The sequence below is a fragment of the Rhincodon typus genome, chromosome 12 (assembly GCF_021869965.1).
Source record: "Rhincodon typus isolate 14 chromosome 12, sRhiTyp1.1, whole genome shotgun sequence".
Classification (NCBI taxonomy): Eukaryota; Metazoa; Chordata; class Chondrichthyes; order Orectolobiformes; family Rhincodontidae; genus Rhincodon; species Rhincodon typus.
In genome coordinates this window covers 12,159,972-12,185,920 of record NC_063343.1, presented here as the reverse complement: position 1 = coordinate 12,185,920, position 25,949 = coordinate 12,159,972, and the positions used below count along the sequence as shown (strand labels likewise).

At 41.0% G+C, this 25,949-nt stretch overlaps 2 protein-coding genes across 2 annotated transcripts in view; one reads left to right on the top strand and one right to left on the bottom strand.

Annotated features, from left to right (window-relative positions):
- The window catches only part of LOC109912174 (serine/threonine-protein kinase 32B-like), an 860,354-nt gene that overhangs the window by 361,494 nt on the left and 472,911 nt on the right, over window positions 1–25,949 (bottom strand). The gene's annotated exons all lie outside the window — the stretch shown is intronic.
- On the top strand, window positions 1–25,949 carry LOC109911294 (E3 ubiquitin/ISG15 ligase TRIM25-like). The gene is made up of 9 exons (XM_048603658.1): window positions 1–435; window positions 796–847; window positions 8,951–9,340; window positions 10,294–10,389; window positions 11,087–11,317; window positions 11,674–11,696; window positions 15,759–15,892; window positions 16,747–16,881; window positions 24,611–25,949. The coding sequence occupies exons 3-9, from the start codon at window positions 8,981–8,983 to the stop codon at window positions 25,129–25,131; spliced, it is 1,500 nt and encodes a 499-aa protein (XP_048459615.1). The 5' UTR covers window positions 1–435; window positions 796–847; window positions 8,951–8,980; the 3' UTR covers window positions 25,132–25,949.

Below are 25,949 nucleotides of genomic sequence, written 5' to 3'. Positions count from 1 at the left end.
TTTATTGAACAGTATTCAAGTAGAATTTAGACTTAGGAGGTAGTTAGTAGTATAAGGGGGAATTGTCAGTTTGTTAGTAATTCTGTTCATTTGTGGGTTTAATTGTTTCTTGTTACTATAAAGTGGAGATCAGGGATTTTCTTTCTTTTAACCATTCTTTTAATAGTTTGAGGGGAAAGACAAGCTTCTGAGTGTTTCAGGGGTAATTATTAGAGGGGAACCCCTACTCCTGTCATAACAGGTTGGGGCTTGTGTTTTAGTTTAATCATCAGAGGAGTTCAACCTTTTCCCCTCTGTAACAAAGTGTAGAATGAAAGAGAAAATCAGAAGGATCACAGGTGTAGAATGAATTGGATGTTAATTAGGAAAAGGGGGAAGTGAGGGAAACTGGAAATGTTAAAATGACAGAGCGTATCAGCAAAGTCACAGAAATAGGTAAGAATCTAATGGACAAGAGGATAAAAGAATTAGAATTGAAGTAGGAAAAACAATCAGTCAGTAGGAGAGAAAGAGCTGAGAAGATAGATTTCCCAAGGCAGTTCTGTACTGACATCTACGACCTTCTTGCCTAGACTATTACTCCACCATTGAACTTGAAGCATTGTTTTCAGACCAATTTTTAAAATTTCATTCACTAGATATGCACTTCACTGGCTTGGCCAGCATTTATTGCCCATCCCTGGGTTGCTGTGGGATTGGAATCATGTGTAGGCCAGAAGTTTCCTTCCCTCAAGGACATTAGTGAACCAGGTATGTTTTTCTTGACAATAGTCATCATTTGACTCTTAATTCCAGATTTTCATTGATTTCAAATTCCACCATCTACCGCTGCAGGATTTGAACCCAGGTAAGTTCTGGGGATCTGGGTCTCTGGGTGTCTGTATTAATAGTCTAATAATAAAGTCACTAAGCCATCACCTCCCCTGTTGCTGACTGCTAATCTCCTGGTACCCGTTACTCAATAGTTCACAAGCTCACAGCCCTATATGGCTTATTTCTCCTTCCTTCCCAATATAAACAGGACTATCTGTTCAATCTTTTCCTGTCCCAATGAACTGATTTCTCTCTGCCTTGACTGTTTACTCTCCCATTGTCTAGTCTCTATCTGCTTACACCCATGATCCTTCTGATTTTCTCTTTCATTCCAAAATTTTTCAGTTTTCTGTTTTTAAACAACTCCTTATCTCCATGGACATCCCATCTCTCCATCCTCCTTCCTTCATCAGGATGCCCAAGGAGATTCTGCTTCTTTGTTCAACTAAGCCTGAGCCAGTTTCCATTAACCATTAACCATCACCCATCACCCTCTATCACCAGGTTGAAGTTATTTTGTCATTGAACACTATTTCCTTTAACTCATCTCACTTCAAATAAAAGATGTTACGGGTACCAGTATGGACTTTGTCTTTTTATCAAAGCTTTCTTATCCAAACCAATTCAGACCTCCTCTATTCTTCCGCCCATACATTGATAATTGTATTAATGCCATGTCCTGCTCTTGCCCTGAATTGAGAACTTTCTTCAACTTTGCTTCCAAATTCTAACCTTCCCAGTTTCACATGACTCATTTCCAACTCTTACCTTCCTATCCTTGACTTCTCTGTCTCCATTTCTGATAATAGGAGATCTGCTAACATTCATTATTCACCCTCTGACTCCTATAGCTACCTTGATTATAATTCCTCACCCCTTACATCCTGTAAGAATTCCATTATGTTTTTCCCACTTTCTCCACCTCCATTGCATTCTGGGGAGGCAGTCTTCCACAAAACATTTCTAGGATGTCTTTGATTTCCTTCAAACAATTTCTCCTCACTGTGGCTGACAGGACACATGACTTTGTGTGACCACACTTCTTCTGTCTCACCAATTCCCCTCCTGCCAGAACGACAATAGTGTTCCCTTTGTCCTCCACCTTCTACCACACCACCTTCCACTTTCAATATTCATCTGCAATTTCTGCCCCTGCAGAATGATGCTGCTGTTACAAACCCAGCTGATACTGTACAAGTCAGACCCCAGAATGGAATCTGTCTTGAGGGATCATCTTTTTGTCTTTTTTTTCTGATTTAATGTGGTAACTTTTCACTGTAACATAACTGCACTAGGTTGCAGATTTGGCTTTAACAATAAAACTGATGGTTATTATACAATAGAAATAAAGCAGATCAAGCTACCTAAAATAATACAGCTTGAAACACTTCAAAACACACAGGGAAATCCCCTGTCATTCCCACTACTACTACTTCCCCTCATGTTCTATGAGGTGTGAAGTCATTTTCTTACATCCTCCAACAACTGAGCTCTTAGATTTTCTCAGCTTTGAATAACCAATGCAGACTTTTTAACCAAATAATCCATTTTCCTACCCTTGAGTACTACTTCACAGCTGTCAGGATAGTGTAACTCTGAGAGCGTATATTCAGGGTTAATATTTTTAAGTAATCTCAATGTGGGGAATTGGTATTCCTTGTCTGCTCTATCAAGTTTCTATTACACAGTAAAACCCACCATACCTACAAGTCTGATGTATGAAGAAAGTTCTTAAAATGTATGAGCAGGAGTAGGCCCAATCTGTGTTTTTGTGGCTGCATTTGTGACTCCAGTATAGTATGCTGCCTCTGGTGAAGGACATCACTGAGTAACCGGAGGACATTCCTGTGGGAGACAAAGCATGGTTAATATTGGTACCAATAACATAGGGAGAATGAGGATGAGGCCCTGAATGAATGTATCAGACAGGTAAAATAGAGATTGAAAAGCAGGGTTTCACAGACAGTAATCTCAGAATTACTCCCAGTACTTCATGCTAGTGAGTACAGAAATAGGAGGATAGTTCACATGAACATGTGACTGGAGAAATGCTGTAGGAGGGAAGGCTTTAGATTTCTGAGGCATTGAGACCAATTCTGGAACAGGTGAAACCTGCACAAGGAGGATGGCTTACACCTTGACAGGGCCAGGACTAACATTGTTGAAGGGAGATTTGCTAGTTCTGCTGGAGAGATTCTAAACTAATCTGGCAGGAGGATGGGAATGTGAAAGGAAATTCAGATAGCAGAGAATTGAGTATAAATAAAGTATTATAAAGTACTAAGTGAAATCAGAAACAAAGTCCAGCATCAAAAAAGTCAAAATAAAAATGAAAATTTAAAGGAAATGTGTTTGATTGCAAGCAGCATTCACAACAAGATAGATGTTTGGCACAAATAGATATAAACAGGAATGATCTAACTGTCTTTACTGAGACATGGCTACAGGTTGACCAAGGTTGAGAACTGAATGTCCAGGAGTATTCCACATTCAAGGTGAAAGTAGTGATTTTAATAAGTGGTATGATCAGTACATTAGTAAGAGATGATCTTAGAATAGAAGATCAAGATGTAGAATGAGTTTGGGTGGAGCAAAACAGCAAGGGACTATAAACATTGGTGCAGGTTGTTTATAGGCCACTAAACATCATTAATAGTAACGTTGGTTAAGGTATAAAGCAGAAATTAGTGTCGTGTCATAATGCAATAATGATGGGGGATTTTAATCTACATAGAGGCTGAGTTAACCTAATTAAGACTAATGCTCAGGTCCAATTCCTGGAATGTATCTGAGATGGTTTTCTGCAAGTTGAGGAGCCAACTAGAGCTATTTGAGATCCACTATTGTGCAATGACAAAGGATTAACTAATTCAAAAGATAAAGTGAACCAACTTAATTTCGGATGTTATAGATTGTAATGGATTTAAGGAAGGAGCCTGCAAATTTGTCAAAAACTAATAAGGCTAAGGATTGGAAGCATTTTAAAACTTAGCAGAAGAGAACCATGAAGAAAATGAGAATAGGATACCAACGTAAACTAGCATGAAACATAAAAATGGATTGTACCACTTCTAAAATAAAACAAAGAACTGAGAATGTTGGAAATCTGAAACAAAAACAGAAAATGCTGCAGAACCTCAACAAGTCTGGCAGCAACTGTGGAGGTGAAGACGGATTTAATGTTTCAGATCCAGTGACCCTTCGTCAGGACTGAAAGCAGATGAGAAAGGGTAGTGTTTATGCTGATAACTTGGGTGGTTGAGTTAGGGATTGAATATAATGCATAGAGACAGTGCTGAGAAAGAGGAAAAGAAAAGAGAGGGAAACAAAAAGGATTACTGATGATAAACAGAGAGATAAATGCTGGGTAGGGTGCTAAGGGGAAGTGTAAATGGCTGGTTGTGCTGTGCCCATGCAAAACGGGATTTAGGGTTGTGAGTAATGAATGTGGAAGAGTGTGTTCACATTCACATAAATCTCAGTGCTGAGTCCTGATGACTGTAAGGTGCCTTGGGCGAAAGATGAGGTGAAGTTCCTCCAACAAATTCAGCACTGAGAATGAGTAACTAAAACAAGTCAATATTAGTTAAAATGTAGTGTTGGATAAATTATTTGGACTAATGGTTGTTAAGCCACCTAGACCTGATGCTGTAGGTTCCAGAGCATTGAAATGTGGCCTACATACTTAATGGTAGGGCCCTGGGTAGTGTTGTATAACCAAGGGATCTAGGGGTTCAGATACATAATTTTTTTGAACTTTGCATCACTGGTAGACAGGGTGGTTAAGAAGGTGTTTAACAAGCTTGCTTTCATTGCTCAGACCTTTGAGTATAGGAGTTTGGATGTCAAGTTGAGGTTGTACAGGACATTGGTAAGGCCTGTAAGAGTCAGAGTCATAGAGTGCTATGACATGGAGACAGGCCCTTTGGTCCAAACTGGTCCATGCCAACCAAAATGTCCATCCTTGCTAACCCCATTTCTTTGCACTTGGCCCTTATCCTTCTAAACCTCTTCCTTCCATGTATTTGTCCAAATGTCTTTTAAATGTTGTTAATGTACTTGCCTCAACCACTTCCACTGGCAGCTCATTTCATATGTGTACCACCCTCTGTATAAAAAAAAAAAAGTTGTCCTTCAGGTTCCCATTTATTCTTTCCCCTCTTACCTTAAACTGATGCCCCCTAGTCCTTGATTACCCCACCCTGGGAAAAAGACTGAGTGCATTCACCCTATTGATGCCTTTCATGATCTTATACACTTCTATAAGATCCCCCTCAGTATCCTACGCTTGAAAGAAAAATGTCCTATCTTGTCCAACCCCTCCTTATAACTCAGTCCCTTAAGTCCTAGCAACATCCTTGTAAATTTCTTCTGCAATCTTTCCAGTTTAATAACATCATTCATATAGCAAGGTGACCAAAACTGAACACAATACTCCAAATCCGGCCTCACCAGCATCCTGTACAAATGCAACACAACTTCCCAACATCTGTACACAATGTCCTGATTGATGAAGGCCAGTGTGTCAAAACCTCCTTCATTGCCCTGTCTCCTAGCGACTCCACTTTCAGAAAACTGAGACCTGAACTCCAAGGTCTGTCTGTTCCACTACACTCCTTAAGGTCCTAACATTCACCATGAAACTCCAACCTTGATTTGACTTTTTAAAATGCAATACCTCACTCTTATCTATATTAAACTCCACTTGCCATTTCTTGGCCTACTTCGCTCGCTGATCAAGATCCTGCTGCAATTTCCAATAACCTTCCTCACTGTCCACAATACCACCTACTTTAGTGTCGTCTGCAAACTTACTAATCATGCCTTGTACATTCTCATCCAAATCATTGATATAGATAACAAACTGCAATGGGCCAAGCACTGACCCCTGAGGCACACCACTAGTCACAGATCGCCGGTCCTACAAGCATCCTTTCACTATAACCCTCACTTCCCATCGTCAAGCCTTTTCTGAAGTTGTCTACAGTTCTGGTCACCCTGTTTTAGGAAGGATATTATTAAACTGGAGAGGGTTCAGAAAAGATTTACAAGGATGTTGCCAGGAATGGAGGATTTGAGTTATAAAAATTGGCTGGATAGGCTGGGACTTTTTTCACTGGGGCGAAGGATGCTGAGAGATGACCTTGTAGAGGTTTATAAAATCATGGGGGACATAGATAAGTTGAATAGCTTGAGTCTTTTCCTGAGGGTGGGGGATGTCAAACCTAGGGGGCATATTTTTAAGGTGAAAGGAGAAAGATTAAAAAGGACATAAGTGGCAACATTTTCATACGGTGGTTCATCTGTAGAATGAACTACAGAGGCAGTGGTGGATGCAGGTACAGATACAATGATTAAAAGACATTTGGATAAGTACATGAATAGGAAAGGTTTGGAGGGATATGGGCTAAACACAGGCAGATGGGACCAGTTTAGTTTGGAAACATGGTCAAGCGTGGACTAGTTGAACCGAAGGGTCTGTTTCCATGATGGATGACTGACTGTGAGAAAGGAGTCATCTTTGACAAAGCTGTTGGAGGTTTTTGAAGCTCTTACTGGCAAAATAGATATAGGGGAATTGATGGATGTGGTGTATTTTGGATTTTGAGAATGATTTCGATACGTTCCCCCACAAGAGTTTAGTCAACAAAATTAGAGCACATGGGCTTGGGAATATTAGCATAAATTAAGAATTAGTTAATGAACATAAACCAGATAGTTAAGAATAAGGAAGTCATTCTTAGATTGGCAGGCTGGGAGGAACGCAGTACCACCAGGATCAGTGCTTGTATATCAATGATTTGGATTTGGAGACCAACAGTAATATTTCCAAATTTGCTGAAGACTGGGACAGAAATCACAGGTCCTGGGGCAGCTCCTGGGCTGAACCCCTGCAACAAACACAGCAAATCACTGGTCCCTTCGAGCTCCAGAGCTACCTATTGGGTCCTGATGTGCCCTCCAGCCCCCTCTCCCAGGCCCTGGTGGATGACAAAAACAAGCTAGTCATATTGTCAGAAAGATGCAAAGAGACTTCAAGGGGATTCAAAAAGGCTAAGTGATCAAGCAAGAACATGACAGATAGAAAGTCATGTGGAAAAATGTGAGGTTATCCACTTAAGAAATATTCTGCACCTTGGTCTTTCTTACTAATGTGGTGAGAGATTGGGAAGTGTTGATATTCAAAGGAATCCAAGTTTCTTTGTTCCTAAGTCACTGAAAGTTAATATGGAGGTGCAGCAAACAGCTGTTTTTGCAAGAGGGTTTGAATGCAGGAATATGTCATGTTGCAATATCATAAGGATTGTTGTGACCTAAGGATGGATAATTTTGTAAACGGGGTGGGGTGAAACAAAAAGGTTCACGAGACTAATTCTTGGGTTAGAAAGACTTCCAGTGAGGAGAAATTGAGGAGACTGTGCCTCTTTCCTGCAGAGTTTAGAACAACGATAGATGATCTCATTGAAGCATTCAAAAGGTGGTAGGAACTCTAGAAGGAGAGGACAGCATCTCTCTGGATAGAACTGAATTGAGAAGGATTTCTTCACTGAGTGGAGAATGACTGGAGTTCTCTACTCCAGAAGGCTGTGGAGGTTCAGCCATTGAGTAAGTTCAAAACAGAGAGAGCGATAGATTTCTCGATACTTAAGACGTTAGAGATAAGGGGATAGTTCTGAAAAGTGGTATTGAGATAGAAGATCAGTAACAATCTAGTTGAATTGCAGAGTAGGTTTGAGGGCTTTATTAATCTACTACAGCTCCTTTTTTTTCTACTTTTCCTGTTTTCATCTGGCCCATCAACCTACCATTCAGTAAGATGATACCTGATCATCTATCTCAACTCCTCTTTCTTGCACAGTTAATAACCCTTAATTTCTTTTTTTACATCAAAGTCCATTGTACCCTGCCTTGAATATACTGTATTGAAAGTATGCAACCACTGAGCATCCGTGGTTCTTCTGGGCTCAGAATACACAATTTTTCAAGTTAGTAGCAGTAAAATGAGAAAACCACCAAACTGAAACAGGGACCTCCTGATACTTAGCCTGTCTTGCACTGTTAACTGAAGTATTTACTGAACTATTTCAAAGGTTTCACAGGGGCTTTCTTTTGCAAATTTCCCTTCACAAATTGTTGAACTACTTTCAGATCTGCTTGCCAGATGTCATTACCATTCAAACCACAAACAAAGCTTAGATGAGATGTTTTTGTAATCTTGTGGTTTCTTTTAAATTTGAGATCAAATAAAAATTATCCATTCTGGAGTGAGTGGATCTTAAACCCACATCTCCTGGTTTAGAGGTAGGGACATTGCCATTCTGCCACAGGGGCCCCTTAACTGGGACCTTCCAGATATTTTCCTAATCAACCCATATTTAATTCAAATATTTTTATTGGATTCACATTCTACCATCTGCAAAGGCAGGATTTGAACCCAATTCCCCAGAACATAATACCAGTAGGCCATCACCTCAGTTGCTGACTTCACATCCTCACTCCCCTGTTCGTAGCCTAACTCAACACTTTGCTCCCTCATTCACTATCCCTCACTAAATTTCTCCCACTCGCTGCTTTACTCCCTAACTACCAGGGGCAGTGTACAGCAATGCAGCACAACTGTTTGGAGGGAGCAGTGAGCAAATCCCCATCACAAAATTTGAATTATTTTAAATATTTGAATAATTGTTTTATTCAAATATGACTCATTTTATTGACCTGTTTCTTTTTGATGCAGACACCTTGCTGCAACATTGCCTGCAATAAAATGATGGGTACTGCAAGTGCATGGGTGGTGAGCGTGTCCCTTAAGTAATGGTGATGACAAACAAGCCATTGTAACATTATCATTTCATTTTTCTGACATTGGTTCTGAATTATTGTGCATGCCTTGAGGGTTTCATCCTTAACCACAAAACCGAAAGTAATGCTGTCATTCAGTGCTGTAAGTCGTTATAAGGGTTTCATTTTCCATCCTCATGTCTCACTCTGTGTTGCTGTATGAAGCCTCTGCTGCTGATACTATAAATGAAGTTCAAGCTTCAGAAACAGTGGCATCTCCACGTGTACTGGAGCATTTACTGTGAACACAGTTTCTGCTTGAAATTATTTGGAGAAGTTTGGACCTTTGTGTTGCCAGAACTTCAAGGTCAGTGCCAGTCTGAAGAGAATGTCCACAGACTGTAACATGTGGAACAATACAACAGTTCAGTCTCCTGCTGATTTGGGCTACATCATGTGTGACTACTGTATCGAGAATCCAACACCGGCTGCAAAGACATGTTTAAAATGTGAAGCTTCACTTTGTGCTTTTCATTTGCAACCACATCTGCTCAAACCGGCCTCCAGTGGACACATCCTTATTGAACCTGTAGCTGACCTCACAAGCAGGCAATGTTCTGACCATAAGGAACTCTTACAGTTCTATTGTAAAGATGATGCTGTAAGTTTGTGTGGTGGCTGTATAATAGTGGGTAGACACAAGTCCCATACACTGCAGAGTCTGGAACAGACGCAAGCCTCTATTCAGGTGAGTGATGCAGTTCCTGATATTAATGGCAGTGATTTTCCTGATGATCAGCATTAATTAAAACAGATTACAGATGGTGCTGAGTTAATCCAGTGTTTTCTTACTGACCTGGGCCTTGGTTTACAGCTGGTTGCTTCTTGTAGGTCAGATTTGCTTCATCCTCTTTCTCTTATATCCTGAGAAAACAGGCTGGGCACTAAAAGGGGCACTAGGCACTGAAGTGAGCCTAAGACTGCTCCCACCAGCACTGGCACTCCATGGCTCAGGGCTGTAGAACAGACATATTGGATCCTGTGTAAAACTGCAGGATTCTGTCCCCTGAGCAGTAGGGACAGGGCCACCACTATGGGGGGAGTGAGGGAACACCCATGGAGGAAACTCAGTGGGTGAAAATACTTTTCACAGCACAAAGGGATTGTTGTTCTGGGTGGCGTGGTGGCTCAGTGGTTAGCACTGCTGCCTCGTAGCACCAGGGACCTGGGCTCAGTTCCACTCCCGGCCGACTATCTGTGTGGAGTTTGCACATTCTCCCCGTGTCTGCGTGGGCTTCCTCCGGGTGCGCCAGTTTCCTCCCACAGTCCAAAGGTGTGCAGGCTAGGTGGATTGGCCATGCTAAATTACCCCGTAGTGTTCAGGCATGTGTAGATTAGGTGGGTTTATAAGGGGATGAGTCTGGGTGAGATGCTGTGAGGGTTGGTGTGAACTTGTTGGGCCGAAGGGCCTGTTTCCACACTGTAGGGATTCTGTGAGACTTATGGGCTGCATGGGCAATAAATTCTGACACAGCCAATGATGCCTAAATCCCATGAATGAATAAAAAAAAATTATGTATTGCAACTATTCTGTGATTCATTTTCTATCCACAACTGATCGGCTTACTCCTGAAAGCAAGTTATTTCTCTTTTACACTCCAGTTTGAAACCTTTTCTAAACACTTTCTAAACACTTTCCAGGATGAATTGCAGACAGAAGTTGAGAAGCTTCGAGGAGTCCAGCAGAATTGTTCCAGCAAACAGCAAGACTTAGACAGAAGTGAAGCTGAAATACAGGTAGGGAAAAGTGGAATTGGAACTGGATTCACTGAAATCTGCAGCCAAGTTGGGCAAAATTCTAGGGACCTCCCGAGGAATACAGGAACGGCAATAGGCTATTTACAACCTCACGCCTGCTCTGCCTAGCCACGAAATCATAGTTGATCTGTGGCCTAACTCAATCTTCATACCATTGACCCAAACTCAATGACCCTGATGGATAGAGTGCTGTTAATCTCAAATTTAAAATTAACAATTGAGCTAACATCATCTGCTGTTTTCAGGAGTGAGATCCAAATGTTTACCATGCTGTGTGTTTCTAAATTTCACTCCCAAAAGGCTGATATCCTATCATCCTACATTCCCTAACCAATGGAAACATTTTCTCTCTATCATACTTTCATCTTCCCTTAAAACCTTATAAAGTCAATCAGTTCACTCTTTAACCTCTTAAATTCTAGGACATAAAATCCTGGTTTGTATAAACTCTCCTCATAACTTAATTCTTGAGGGTTCAGAACTCAAGGTAACACTGGAGAAACTACCTAGAATAGAGAGTTTTCCCTCCCAGTGGAAACCACCCACTGTTTGTCTATCTTTAACAGCGATGGGGTAGTGATCAAAAGAAACTGTCCTGTCTCTGGAAAGTGCCATATTTTCAGGGTAACAGCTTTAAGGAATGGCTGTTTGTAATGAGAGTTGGTTTTGGTTTCAGATACGAATCAGTGAACTGAAAGGAAATCTACAGAAGATCTTCTCTGAATGGAAGAGAAAGCTGGAAGAAGGTGAAGCATCCACAATGTCACTGATTGATGAGGAGGGTCTCCGCATACTTTCACAGATTAGAAGCTGTTCTGGAGCTTTAAACCAGAGGATGGAACGGATAACATTAATTGATAGGGAAACCCAGAATCTTGTACAGAAAGACCCTGTCTTCTTTATTCAGGTACATCTTCAATTTACACAGGACCAGGACTGGGGATTAGAGGGTTTCTGTGAGGCTAGTAGGAGGGCAAACTTGTTGGAGCCCAGCACTGGATCTACCCTTGGGTCCTGCCCTCAGTGTTAGTGTCCTCTCAGTCCCTACCTTTTGTGTGTTGGTGTCTCCTTAGTTCTGTCTTTCGTGTGTTGGTACAATCCCAGGATAGACAGCAGTGAAATGTGGGTTTGTTCCTCATTCCTGGGACTAGCCCCATCTACTATTCCACTCTGAACTCTTTCCTCTCAATCCCAAATTCATTGTTTAGTTCCACTGTGTTGCTTTATTCATTGACTGATTTGATTTTCTCTCTTTATTCACAGAACTCGAGGCAGCTCCTTTCCAGGTAAGTTCCTCTTAGTCGTTTAGTAGCTGCTGCTGATAGGGAACCTTCCCCTATATCTAGGAGCAGAGTGAAACTAGAATCACAGCTTGGAACCTTTCCCAGATACTGCCCTTTCATACAGTGGGAGTATTAAGTGAGAATTGGGAGATTCTACACATACACTGACAACACTCAGCTCAACCTCATCACTGCTTCTGTCCACCTTCCATTGCCTCTGAATTTTTACTCGATATCCAGACTCAAAGGAGCACAACTATCTCCAGTTGGACATTGGGAAGCCATTTTACTCTACCCGTACTACAGTTTACATTCCTTAGCCATTGATTCAAACCCCTACTACCTGAGGCTGAACCAAACTGTTTACAACCACAGCATTTCTTTTGACCTGAGCTGAGCCTGCAGACAGATATCCTCTCCATTACCAAAGTCTCTTTTTTCACATCTGTAAGCATTACCTGTCAGCTGTCTCAACACATCTGTTAGAAAATAGGTGAAGGAGTAGGCCATTCGGCCCTTTGAGTCTGCTCCACCATTCGATATGATTATGGCTGGTCATTAATTCCATACTTTGATCTGCATTCTCTCCACACCCATTGATATATATTTCTTCCTTGAGAACATTCACTGTTTTGGCTTCATCCACTCTCTGTGGCAGAGAATTCTGAAGGTTCAACACTCGCTGAGTGAAAACATTTCTCCTTGTTTCAGTTCTAAACGGCTTAGACTGTGACCCCTGGTTCTGGACGCTCTGGTTATCAGGAACATCCTTTCTGCATTTACACTGTCTAGTCCTGTTAGAATTTTATAGATTTTTATGATATTCCCCCATCATTCTTCTAAGTAGCAGTGAGCATAGTTCTAACTGATCCACACTCTCTTCTTATGGCATGCCTATCATCCCAGGGATCAGTCTGGCAAACCTTTGTTGCATTCCCTGCATAACCAGAACATCCTTCCTCAGATAAGCAGACCAAAACTACACACAGTACTCCAGCTGTGGTCTCACCAAGGTCCTGTATAATCGCAGCAAGACACCCTTACTGCTGTACTCGAATCCTCTCGCTAGGACAGTCAACACACCATTTGCTCTCTCCTCCACCTATTGAACTTACGTGCTTAATTTCAGTGACTAGTGCACAAGGACACCCAGGTCTCATTGTGCATCTCCTTTCCTAATCTATCGCATTCAGACAATAATCTGCCTTCCTATTTTTGCTATCAAAGTAGATAACCTCAGATTTATCCACAGTATACTTCGTCTGTCATGCATTTACCCATTTACTCAACTTGTCCAAATCACACTGAAGTATCTCTGCGTACTCCTCCCAGTTCACCCTCTCACCCAGCTTTGTGTCGTCTGCAAACCTGGAGCTATTACATTTAGTTCCTTCATCTAAATCATTAATATATGGTTGGGGTCCAAGCAATGATCCCTGTGGTAACCCATAGGTCATTGCCCACCGCCCAGAAAATTACTTGTTTATTCCTACTCTTTTATTTCCTGTCTGCCAACCAGATCTCTATCCATGTCAGTACACTACCCCTAATTCGTGTGCTTTAATTTTACATGCAAGTTTGTTCTTGAATCTCTTCTGAAAGTCCAAGTTAACCACATCCTCTAGCTCCCCCGATCAACTCTAACAACTACATCCTCAAAAAAAATTCCGGTAGATTTGTAAAGCGGGATTTCCTATTTGAAAAACCATGCTGACACTGTCCAATCCTGTGACTGTTTTCCAAGTGCTCTGTATTAAATCTTTTCTAATGAAGTCTAGTATTTTCCCCACTACCAACATCGGGCTAACTAGTTTGTAATTCCCTGTTTTCTCTCTACCATCTTTCATAAATAGTGGCTATATTTACTGCCCTCCATTCCATGGGAAATGTTTCAGATTCAGAATCTGAATATATGTCCCCCGGTGCACCCACTATTTCTAGGGTCACTTCTTTATGCACACTGGGATGTTGATTATTGGCACTGGATATTTGCCAGCCTTCAATTCCCATTAATTTTCCCCACATTTTCCTACCAATACTGATTTCCTTCTGTCCCTCCTTTTCTCTAGACTCTGAATTTTCCAACATTTTTGGAACCATTATCTGTAACCTTCTTCGTGAAGACAGAACTAAAATATGTCTTTAATTGGTCTGCCAGCTCTTTATTTCTCGCTGTAACTTCCCCTGTTTCTGACTGTAAGGGGCCCTATATTTGTCTTCACTAATCTTTTCTCCTTGCATAGCCATATAAACTGGTTGTAAAAGTTTTTGTTCCTGCAGCTTACTCTCATACTCTGTTTTCCCCCTCTTAATCAATCTCTTTGTCCTCTTTTCCTGAAATCGGAATTACTCCCAGTCATCGGGTCTGATGCTGTTTTTGGCCAATTTGTACACCCATTCACTGGATTCAATACTATCCTAATTTCCTTTATAAGTCATGGCAGGCCCATCTTTCCCATTTAATTTTTGTTACACAGGAATGAACAGTTGTTGCAGTTCATCTATGCATTCTTTAAATATTTGCCATAGTCCACTCACTATCCTCTCTTTAGATTTAGGACCCCAGTCTCAGAATCAGCTATGTCACACTCCATCTTAATGAGAAATTCTATCATATTATGCTCACTGTATCCCAAGGTGCCTTGCCCAGTGAGAATGTCAATTATTCCCTTCTCATAGCACTGTACGTAGTCTAGGATGGCCTGTTCTCTCATTAGCTCCTCAATGTACTGATTCAGAAAATCATATAATACTCACTGCAGGAATTCCTCCTCTATGGTGTTGTTTCTGGTTTGATTTACCCAAACTATATGCCGATTAAAGTTGCCCTTGATTACTGATGCACCTTTATCGCTTGTTATAATTTCCTGCTTAATGCCCCCCTAACATTACAAATTCAGTTCAGGGGTCTCTATACAATCCACAATATCATTTTGTGGTGCTTCTAAAATCTATCCATACAGAGTCCACTGGAGCTAATATCTCACTATCATTTTCATGTCTTCTTTAACTAGCAATGATATTGTAGTGATTGGAACAAGAGCAAGGCAGATCTTATTGACTATGCTTTCCTGATTGGGGTTGTTAATCTGGGCCAATCAGGAAGCCCTGGCTGACCAATATAAACATGAGATTCAGAGAGTCTCCTCATTCTAGGGACGGGCTTTCCACTGGCTGGTCACAGCCTATGTACTGTATGCATGTAAATAAAGGCTGACTTGGTGACAGGATACCAGCCTCTGCAGTTATTTCAGCTACCCCACCTCCTATTCCTCTTTCTTTCCTTGGTAAAATCTGAATAGCCCTGAATATTCATTCTGCATCCCTGATCACCCTGCAGCCACGTCTCCATAATCCCAACTATATCATATCCATTTATCTGTTTGCATCACTAATTCATCCATCTTATAGTGAATATTCTGCACATTATGAATAAAACCTTGAGTCTTGTCTTCTCAACACTTTTAGTCCCCTTCACATTATTTTGCACTGTGGCTCTGTTTGATTCTTGCCCTTGAATTCTCTACCCATGTCTTTCATTATTATCTGTTTTGTCTTTTGATTTTTGTGCTTCTTTCCCTCTCCTCTGTCCCTGTATAAGTTCCCATCCTCCACAACAATACCAGCAAATACTTACCGGTCCTGTCTGGATGTAACCTATCCAAATCTTACTGGTCCCATCTCCCCCAGAACTGGTCTCAATGCCCCAGGAATCTGAAAAACCCCCACCCTCACCATCTCCATAGCCACCTATTCATCCTATGTATCCTACTATTTCTACTTTGACTAGCACATGATACTGGTAACAATCCTGAGATCACAATTTTTAAGGTCCTACTTTTTAACTTTCTTCCTAAATACCTATATTCTGCTTTTACTGAGAGCCTTGCCATTTCTGGTTATGTTCAGATCATTTTGACGGCAGGGATTCTGATATTTTCAGGATGAGTTGCTGTGGGATGTCAGTACAAGCTTTAGAAGGAGGGTGCTGATCACTCATTCCACTATAGGCTTCTAATCTGAAATGTGCTACTTATCAAACCATTCTCTCCTCTTCAATTCCAGAGTGACTGAGACTCAGAACATCACAGAGCTAGATGTTCCAGTGATCACCCTGAACCTGTCCAATATATCTCAATGTCTCCAGAAGAAGCTGAGTGGATGGGAACGGTACCACTCGGACATATTGGGAATCATCAGTAAGAACGTGCAACTTTTCTCCAATCTAAGGGAATGAGAGCAGGTCGGGTTAGTTGTGTTCATACGGCTGGGAATATCCCTGAACTTTGTCAGCTCCCCTTGCGTGTCTGAATCAAGAACCTAAGATTCATCCTCAGAGCCCAGTGACATTTGCTTCAAACATTCCCTGCTAGAATAGGCAGAATAGGCCAGAGTTTCACCCAGCACAGTTTATTAAGTGATGGGAGAGGAATTACACACTCTGAGGGTGTCTCTTAAAGGGACACTGTCCCTCACAGGAATGACCACAGCTCTACCCATCATGGGCCAGAGTAAGAATCCAGATGTCTTTTACAGGATGCCATCTCTCTCAGGCATGCGAGTACCATTAAGTAGTACAGTAAAAGATAAAGCATATTGTCTTTCCCAATTTTAGGTCAATACAAAGATCTAAGTTCATTTTTTGAAGTATGGTCTCTGTTGTAATGTAAGGAAATAAAAGAATGGAATCTTAATAACTGTAGTGTTGTCACTTTAAGAGTGATGTTCCTTTATTAGGCCCAGCATGCAGATGAGCCTGTACTTGGATGCCATGGTGTGACTCGAGGTCACACCACATTGTAGCAGCCAGGACACAAGAGATATGTAGGGATCACTCTGTAATGTCTGTATTTGTTCGACTGTAACTAAGGCCACCAGAGGTCTTCAAGTAAATGGAATCCAGGCACCTCATTTTGGTGCACAATGATAACATGAAAAAACTACATTGTGTCAGAAGTCTGAGTATTACTGCACACTCACTATTGAGTGATGTGAAGGACGCTGGACCTTGCTAACCCTAATCCTAACCTATCACCATGTATTTTGTTTATAGTGTCAGCTTCCACCAAACACATGGACACATCAAATGTATCTCCTTTCCCACACAGCACCTCTGGGAAAGCCCCTGTCACAGGGAAAGTCCTCCAGACGTCAACTCAGCTTTGCAGGAGGGCTGGAATATTCCAAGGTATGTTGATAATATTAAAGAAGGATCACATTAAATTTAATTTTTATTTAACAGTCTAGTTTCAGTAATTTTTCAATGTTCATTACTAGGAATTCAAGTTCCTATATCTGATTCCTCTTCACAGCTCTGAATTGGTCCTTCAGGGCAGTAGAGGGTTTTGATAAACTCAGAAAATGCACAGGGAGCAAAAATTTATTGTATAGATAGAATAACAACTTAATTATAATTTGCAACTGTATGTCCACTAATATTGTGTGAATTGTTGGAGGCTTTAATCAAGTAGTCACTATCATTATCATCAGATGTCCCTCAATTTGCGGATGAGATCTGTCTGTTCTGGGTCATGGGTTCGCATGTGACTGTCCCACAGATCTTTGAACATACGGGTACGTCACCTCACAGGGTAATGGGATTGGGAATGCAGGATTTCCTTCCTTTTTATTTCCTTTCTGCGAATGCCCTCCTTTATCATGAAAGCATCCAGACTCAGAACACGCTGCAGCTTGACAGACAAGTCATTGTCCTTTTTGACAATTGGTAGCAAGCTCCTTCCAGCCATTAAGTCAATGTTGTCTCATTTCATGGAGATTTTCTGATTGTCTTTTTGGTTTTATTTTCTTCTCTGGAATGCTCACTATTTGAGTGTTGAAGGAACAGGGACAGACACTTTTTAGCCATCAGAACAGTGTCCAATCCATTGTTGTTGGTTTTCCAGAATTTCGGCCAATTTCTCATTTCAGCTGACTGAAGGACACAAGCATTTGAGTGGGAGTCCTCTGATTAAATCCACAAATTGGAGTGAAGGGAATTCCTCTAGTGCTGTGTTGCAATACTGACCAGCAGAGATAGACATGACCTACATTGAGTGTCATTGTCCATTCTGCACCGGATTTTCCAGCTTTTCTAGATCTCTTCAATTCTGCATAGAAAAGACTCAATCTGTCCTTCAATGTTGCTAAAACAAAACTTGCAATAACTTAGAGCTGGACAGTCAGAGCTTAGGGCATTGTATTTGAATGCATATAACATTTGAAACAAAACAAATGAACTAATTGCCCAAATTGAGATAAATAATTAGGAAGGGCAGGCAGCTAAGAAAGGGTGAGCAGTGACTGTTAGAGATAATGTTAGCATAATAGAGAGGGATGACCTGAATTCAGGAAACCAAATTAGAGGTAATATGGGTAGACGTGAGGAATATTAAAGACAAGACGTCACTTGTGGAAGTTGTGCATAGGCACCTAACAGTAACCATTTGGTAGGACAGGGTATCAAGGAAGAAATAATGGGAGCTAGGCAAAAGATTACTGTGAATTTCATAGGAGAGTTTAACAGAAAAGACTAGAAAAGTCAGATGGAAAAAATTCTGTATAAGATGATGATTTTCACTTTTTTTTTCTAAGGGCAGTATCTTCAACCAGCATGTTATGGCACCAACCAGACAGCAGGCTACACTAGCCCTTGTTTTAACCAATAAGATAGAATTAATTACTGACCGCATAGTGGAAGCATCCCTGGGTAGCAGTGACCATAATTACATGATTGAATTTTACATACAATTTAAGGGAGAGAAGAGTAGGTCCAAGGTTACTAGTTTGAATTTAAACAAGGACAATTAATAGGGCATGAGAGTGGTGAAAGTGCACTTGCAATTCAGCTTAGGGGATAGGTCAATAGAGATGTAGTGACAAACAGTTAAGGCAATACTTGAGAAAGCACAGAATAGATATTCCAATAAATTTCAACAAATAAAAGCTATTCTATGGGATGGATCACCATAAGTGGTTAACTAAAGTCAAAAACAGGAAAAAAGCACAAAGATAAAAACATATAATTATGCAAAGATAGGTGACAGGTAAAAATATTGGATAAAACATAAACATGCCAAAGAAACACGAACAAACTAATAAGGTAAAAATTCGAATGAGACAAATTTAGCCAAAAGTATACAAGCAGTTAGGAAAAAGTTCTTCTGATATTTAAAAATGGAATGTAAATGTTGGCCCTATAAAAAATGAGTTAGGGGAATTAGTAATGGAAGATAGAGATGACAGATGAATTGAACAGATATTTTGCACCAGTCCTCTTGAGCTGACCCAGAAGTAGCTATAGATCAGGAATTGAAAGGAAGGGAGGAACTCAAAGTGGCAATTACTAGGGAAGTAGTACTGAGTGAATTGTTGTAACTAAGTTAACAAGTTCCCAGGTCCAAATGGATTTCGTTCTGGGCCTTACAGCAAGTAACAACTGAGATAGTTGATGCATTGATTTTAATTTTCCAAAACCCATTAGATTTGGGGAAGGTTACTTTAGATTGGAAAAAAGCTAATGTAGCTTATTTATTCAAAAAGGGTTGGAGGCAGAAAGCAGGAAACTTAACATCTGTCAAAGGAAAAAATAATACAAGTTAGTTTTGAAGACGTTGTAACAGGGTACTTGAATAATTTCAAAGTAAACAGCAGAACCAATATGGTTTTGTCAAAGGGAATTTATGTTTAACTAATTTATTGTACTACTTTAAAGATGTAATTTGTGCTGCAGATAAAAGGGAACCAGTGAATGTATTGTGTTTAGATTTCCAGAAGGCATTTGATAAGGTGCCACATTAAAGGTTATTGTGGAAAATAGAAGCTTATGATGAAATTTAGGAGATCAACTTGCTAACAAGAACCAGAGAGTAGGAATAAATGTCTTTTTCCGGCTGGCAGGATGTCATGAGTGATGTGTCACAGGGGTTAGTGCTAGGAGGTACAATTCGTATAAATGACTTGGATGAAAGGATCAAAGGTATGGCAGTTAAATTTGCTGATGGCACAAGGATAGCTAGGAAATTGAGTGTGAGGAGGACATGAGGTTAAATGAATGGGCAAAAATCTGGCAAATTGAGTACAATGTGAAATTGTCCATTTTGGCAGAAAGATTAAAAAAAAAAGAAACATTATGTAAATACTGAGAGGTTGCAGAACTCTGAGATGCAGAGATATCTGGAAAAGTTGATATGCAGATAAGCTGACAATGTTTTATTGCAAAGGAAATTGTATGAAACAGTAGGGAGGTTGTACTTCAGTTTTACAGGGCATTGGTGAGACTGCATTTGGAGTACTCAATACAGTACTGGTCACTATATGTATAGAAGGATGTTAATGCTTTAGAAGTAGTTCAGAGGTTTACTAGACTAATACCTAGAATAAGCAATTTGCCTTATCAGGAAAGGGTAGGCCTGTATCCTCTGGAGTTTAGAAGATTCAGAGGTGATGAAATTGAAACATACAAGATCCTGAGAGGACTTGAGCAGGTGGAGTGGAAAGGATCTTTCCTTGTGTCGGACAATCTAGAACTAGTGGACTGAGTTTAAACATAAGGGGTTGCCCATTTAAGTCAGAAATGAGGAAACTTTCTTTTTCTCAGAGGGTTATGATTCTTTGGAATTCACTTCCTCAAAAGGCAGTGGATGCAGAATCTTTAAATATTTTTGAGGCAGAGGTAGATAGATTCTAGGTTACCAAGGGATTCTAGCCTAGTCTTTTTTTTAAAATTCATTTGTGGGATGTGGATGTCGCTGGCTGGCTCAGGATTTATTCCATGTCCATAGTCAATCTTGAGAAGATGGTGGTGAGCTGCCCTCTTGAATTGCTGCATTCCACCTCCTGTGTGTTGGTCCACAATGCCGTTGGGGAGGGGATTCCAGGATTTTGACCCAGGAACAGCCAAGTTAGGATGGTGAGTGGTTTGGAGGGGTGGTTGTTATAAAGCAGAGGTTGACATCACTGAGAACTAAAACTGAAACACCCAAAGAGGAGCACTTGCCCTATAATCTATGAAAGGAGTCTGAAAAGTGGTATAACTTACCTTTCAGCAACTTCTAATGATTAAATAAGATGAATCCCTGACACTTTACAACAACAAGTAAGAATTTATTTATCTAACTCTAGCCGTGAACAAATTAACTAAACTATTAACAAACCAAATAAACACTTTCCAACTACTAACTATTCCCAAATAAAGGAAGATTCTAATGGTATGCTGTTCCAATAAATACACGTCCCACTTTATATTTAAAAAAAAAAAATTTACTCTCTAAATTACACACAGGTTACATGTCTTCTGGAATGCTCTGTGCCTTCTCCATCGATTCTCCTGTCAGGAACATTAACTAGTTATGCCATCGGTACCTTTGATATTTAGATGGTGCTTTCTCTAAGACTTAGAGGAGACTGTGAGAGCCAGCGATTCTCGAGTGCTATTAACTCCAGCAGGTGGCAGTTAGCTCTCCCATCTTTGTGAAATTGCCCTCTTCTTTTATACCCTTGATGACATATCAATTTCTTACACTAAGATTGGTCCTATGCTGTCAAAACCATCAGATTTAAATTTAATTGTTTTTTGGTATCCAAATGCCTGGTCCAAATTGATTGGATAAATTCAAAACTTGTTGTCTTGGTTAAAAAAAAAAATGCTGCTTGGCCTGCTAAATGTACGGCCTTTTGATACAAATGTTTCAATTCAGCTGCTCTCCGTGTACTTGCAAACCTTCAAGCTACTGCTCACAGACACGTTTTTTTTAAAATCGCTAAGTATAGAAAAAGCATATCATATTTTAAAGGGACCATGCAATGCTCCCCGACCCCCACCCCAGCACTTTACAAACATCATTTTCTAACTTCCTGTCTCCCAATCCACAAATACACAACTCAATATCGCAACAGTCGTGTATCTGCTGCCCTTCTCCTTCTGGATAGAAGTGGTTGTGGGTTAGAAGGTGCTGTCTGAGGACTTTTAGTGAATTTCTGCAGTGCTTCTTGTAAATAGTACACACTGCTGCTACTGAGTGTCAATACTGAAAAGAGTGGATGTTTGTGGATGTGCTACCAATCAAGCGGGCTGTTTTATCCTGGATAGTGTCAAGCTTCCAGAGTGTTGTTGGAGCTGCACTCATCCAGACAGGTGGGCAATATTCCATTACAGTCCTGACTTGTGCCTTGTAGATGGTCGACAGGCTTTGGGGAATCAAGAGGGGAGTTGCTTCCCATAGCATTCGTAACCTCTGACCTGCTCTTGTAGCCATTATGTTTATGTGGTGAGTCCAGTTGAGTTTCTGGTAAATGCTAACCTCCAGTACATTGGTAGTAGAGGATTTCAGTGTTGATAACACCATTGAATGTCAAGGGGTTATGGTTAGCTTGTCTCTCATTGGTGATGGTTATTGTTTGGAAGTTGTGTGGTGTGAATGTTACTTGCCACTTGTCAGCCCAGGCGTGTATATTGTCCCAATCTTGTTGCATTCGAACTTGGACTGCTTAAATATCTGAGGAGTTGCAAATTGTGCTAAACATTTTGTAATCATCGGTGAACATCCTCAATTCTGACCTTATAATGGAGGGAAGGTCATTGATGAAGCAGCTGAAGATGGTTAGGCCAAGAAGACTACCCTGAGGAATTCCTGCAGAGATGTCCTGGAGCTGAGATGACTGACCTCCCACGACCACGACCATCTTCCTATGTGGCAGGCATGACTCCAACCAGTACAGCGTTTGTCCCAAATACCCATCAATTCCAGTTTTGCTAGGGGTCCTTGATGCCACATTCTTTTGAATGCAGCTTTGATGTAAAGGACTGTCACTCTTACTTCACCTCTGGAATTCAGTTTTTTATCCATGTTTGAACTAAGGCTATAATGAGGTCAGGATTTGAGTGGCCCTGGGAGACCCTAAATTGGGTGTCAATGAGCAGGCTATTGCTGAGCACATGCTGCTTGATAGCACTATTGATGACACTTTTCCATTACTTTTACTGATAATCGAGAGTAGACGGATGGGACGGTAGTTCGTTGGGTTGGATTTGTCCTGCTTTTTATTTACAAGACATGTTCCACATTGTCGGGTAGATGCCAGTGTTGTAACTGTACTGGAACAGCTTGGCTAGGGGAGCAGCAAGTTCTGGCCTGCAGGCCTTCAGTACTAGTGCCAGAATGTTGTCAGGGCCTGTAATCTTTGCAGTATCCAGTGTCTCCAACTGTTCTTTGATATCATGTGGAGTGCATCAAATTGGCTGAAAACAGGTATCTGTAATGTTGGGAACTAGTGGAGGAGGCCGAGATAGATCATCCATTCAGCACTTCTGGCTGAAGATTACTGCGAATGCTTCAGACTTATCTTTTTTGTCAAGTTTCATCCTTATCTTTTGCAGGGCACTTAGATTGGAGTAGCAGTCAGGAAACCCTGCAGCAGCAGAAGGCAGACCCACAGTAACCAGTAAGCCTATAAATTTAGCACAGTGCAGATTGGGGCCTTGTCTTTACAGGGCACTCAGCTCGGAGCTGCAGCAGTCGGGAGGCGGGGAGGGGGCACAGTAACCTGTAAGCCTGTAAATTTGGCGCGGTGGGCATTCAGGCCTAGTCTTTACTGGGCACTTAGCTGGGAGCAGTGAGGGGGAGGGACACAATAACCGTTAAGCTGCAGGAATACTACGAGAATCGCCAGCACAACTCAGTGAGTACTGGGCACCTGACAACTACTGGTTAACCCTTTCTTATCCTACAGATTTTTTTTTTTAAAAATTCATTCATGGACTGTGGCTTTGTTGGCTAGGCCAGCATTTATTGCCCATCCCTAACTACCCAGAGCGCAGTTAAAAGTTAACCACACTGCTGTAGGTCTGAAGTCACATGTAGGCCAGACCAGATGAGGCTGGCAGTTTGCTTCCCTAAAGGACATTAGTTAACAAAGATGGATTTTTCCAATAAACGACAATGGCTTCACAATCATCATTTGACTCTTAATTCCAGATTTTTATTGAATTCAAATTCCACCATCCTGCCATGGCAGGACTTGAACCTGGGTCCACAGAACATTAACTGGGTCTCTAGATTAACAGTCCAGTGATAATAGACCATCGCCTAGTGGGAATTTAATTACAGTCAACCTTTTCATAACCTTAATGATAGAGTAGGAAGTCAAACAAAATAAGTCTAATAATTCTAGATTGAAGCATTAATTGTAAATTTAAGAAATATCAGGAACAGCCAGCCGAGCAGAATGTGTAGCTCGTAGTGAATGGCAGAGCAGGTTGAAAGGACTGAGTGGCCTCCTTCCTACACCTGACAAGGCTGATCTTTCCCAGACTTTGGCAACCACCTCTCTCAAAGGCCACCATTGACAAGGAAATGTCAGGTGATAAGCTGCACCAGTTTAGCCTTCTGCAAACTACAGGAGAGACTGAATGTTCGACAACAAAGACCTTTGCAAGTCAACAGAAGTCCCTTTTTCAAACAGCAGTCATCACCAGGACCACAGTCCTGACTGAGCCTGGGACTGTGCATCAGTGACACACCCGAGCTGTATTCAAAATGTGAAGTTCACAATAGGATGGAGAGAGTCCAGGGCGCACTCCTGGGAGATGCATCTTCCATATCCACTCAATGTTTAAGTTGCAGAGATGTAACAATGTTATTGTGTCTCAGTGAACATGTGCAAAATCCCACACTGCATTTAAACTGCCTGCTATTGTGCCGCACTAGTGTTTGCATTGAGTGTACCGACTGGGACCACATGCTGCTATTTAACACACATTCTGATGAAGGTCATTTATTTAACATGGGAAGAACCCACTCTTGTAGGTAGTATAGCGTTGATGGTGTCTGGGAAATACTTACACACTCCCACTTTACAGCTGTCACTTATTGTTCTGAGTGGTTTAATTCTGTCTGATCAATTTCTTCTCTCATCTTTAGGGAAAAGCCCATTGAGCCTGGATCCAAAGACAGCAAACTTCAACTTGGCTCTGTCTCATGATCTGAGATCGATGACATGGACTGAACAGCAACAGCCCTATCCACCTCACCCAGAGAGGTTTAAGCATCATCCCCAAGTCCTCTGCTCTCAGAGCTTCTGCTCAGGATCCCATTCCTGGGATGTGGACACTGCTGGAATTTACTGGGGAATAGGGATTGTGTGTGGGAATGCGGTCAGAGAGGGAATAGATTCATACCTTGGCAACAGCATTAACTCATGGTGTTTATACTTTTATGCTGGTTCTTTTCTCCGAGCCTGTCACAACAACAAGGCCATATTCCTCCGACAACTTCCATTAAATAGCAGGATCCGAGTCCAGTTGGACTACGAGGCTGGGACTTTGTCATTTCACCAAGTTACTGAGTCACTGACACATTTGCACACTTTTCAAACCACATTCACTGAACCAGTGTTTCCAGCATTTTGTTGTTGGAAAGAATCCTTAAGACTGATTGATTAATTCTCATATCTATGATTCAGTAAACTCATTTTTCATTTCAGAAGCATCATTTGGGATGGGATCTTGGAGTGGTTTCGTTCCCAGTTGCATGTTTTTCTGCTGTCGTTTACAGATTGGAGTACAGAGGCAGGCCCCTCTTGTTTCTGCACTCTTCGGTGACTTAAATTTAAATTCTGTCTCTCTCTGATGATGTCATTCCCAGGTCTGTCCTTTCTGATGATGTAAGTAACTGAACTAGCTGGTTTTAAAGATGTCACTGATTCTACAGCCAGTTGTTTTTGTTGCGTTTTCCGCAATTCACAGTTTTCCATCCCAAGTTGTGTTGCCCCATTGGCAATTATGCTTTCCATTGCCAAGGCCTGAAGCTCTGAAGTTCCCTTCCTAAGTGCATCACCTCTCCATTTCAAGTTCCCACTAGGACGCTACCACTTTGTCCAAGCTTTAGCTCTATACTCTGAAAAGTTCTTTGTGGATTTGATTTCCTCTTCTTTTTACCCAGCAGTGTTATCACGTAAAACCAAATCACGGTGATTTTTTTTGTTTTTGTTTATAACTATCAGCCTTCACAAGTAAAGCACTTGTGTGGCCAGTTGGATATTTACAAATGAAGCCCATTACAGGCCAAGCAAAATATCAAAATTGAGGAAGGGGTAGGGAGGATATTAGGTTTTATGAGGGCCTAAGCAACTGGGCTCAGAGCTTGACAGAATTTAAATCCCCAAATGCATATGAAAAAGTCTTCTGTATATCCTGCTTTTTTTGTTAAATGTTAAAATTATCACTGTTTATTGTATTTTTAATAAACCAATTGCTTTTGA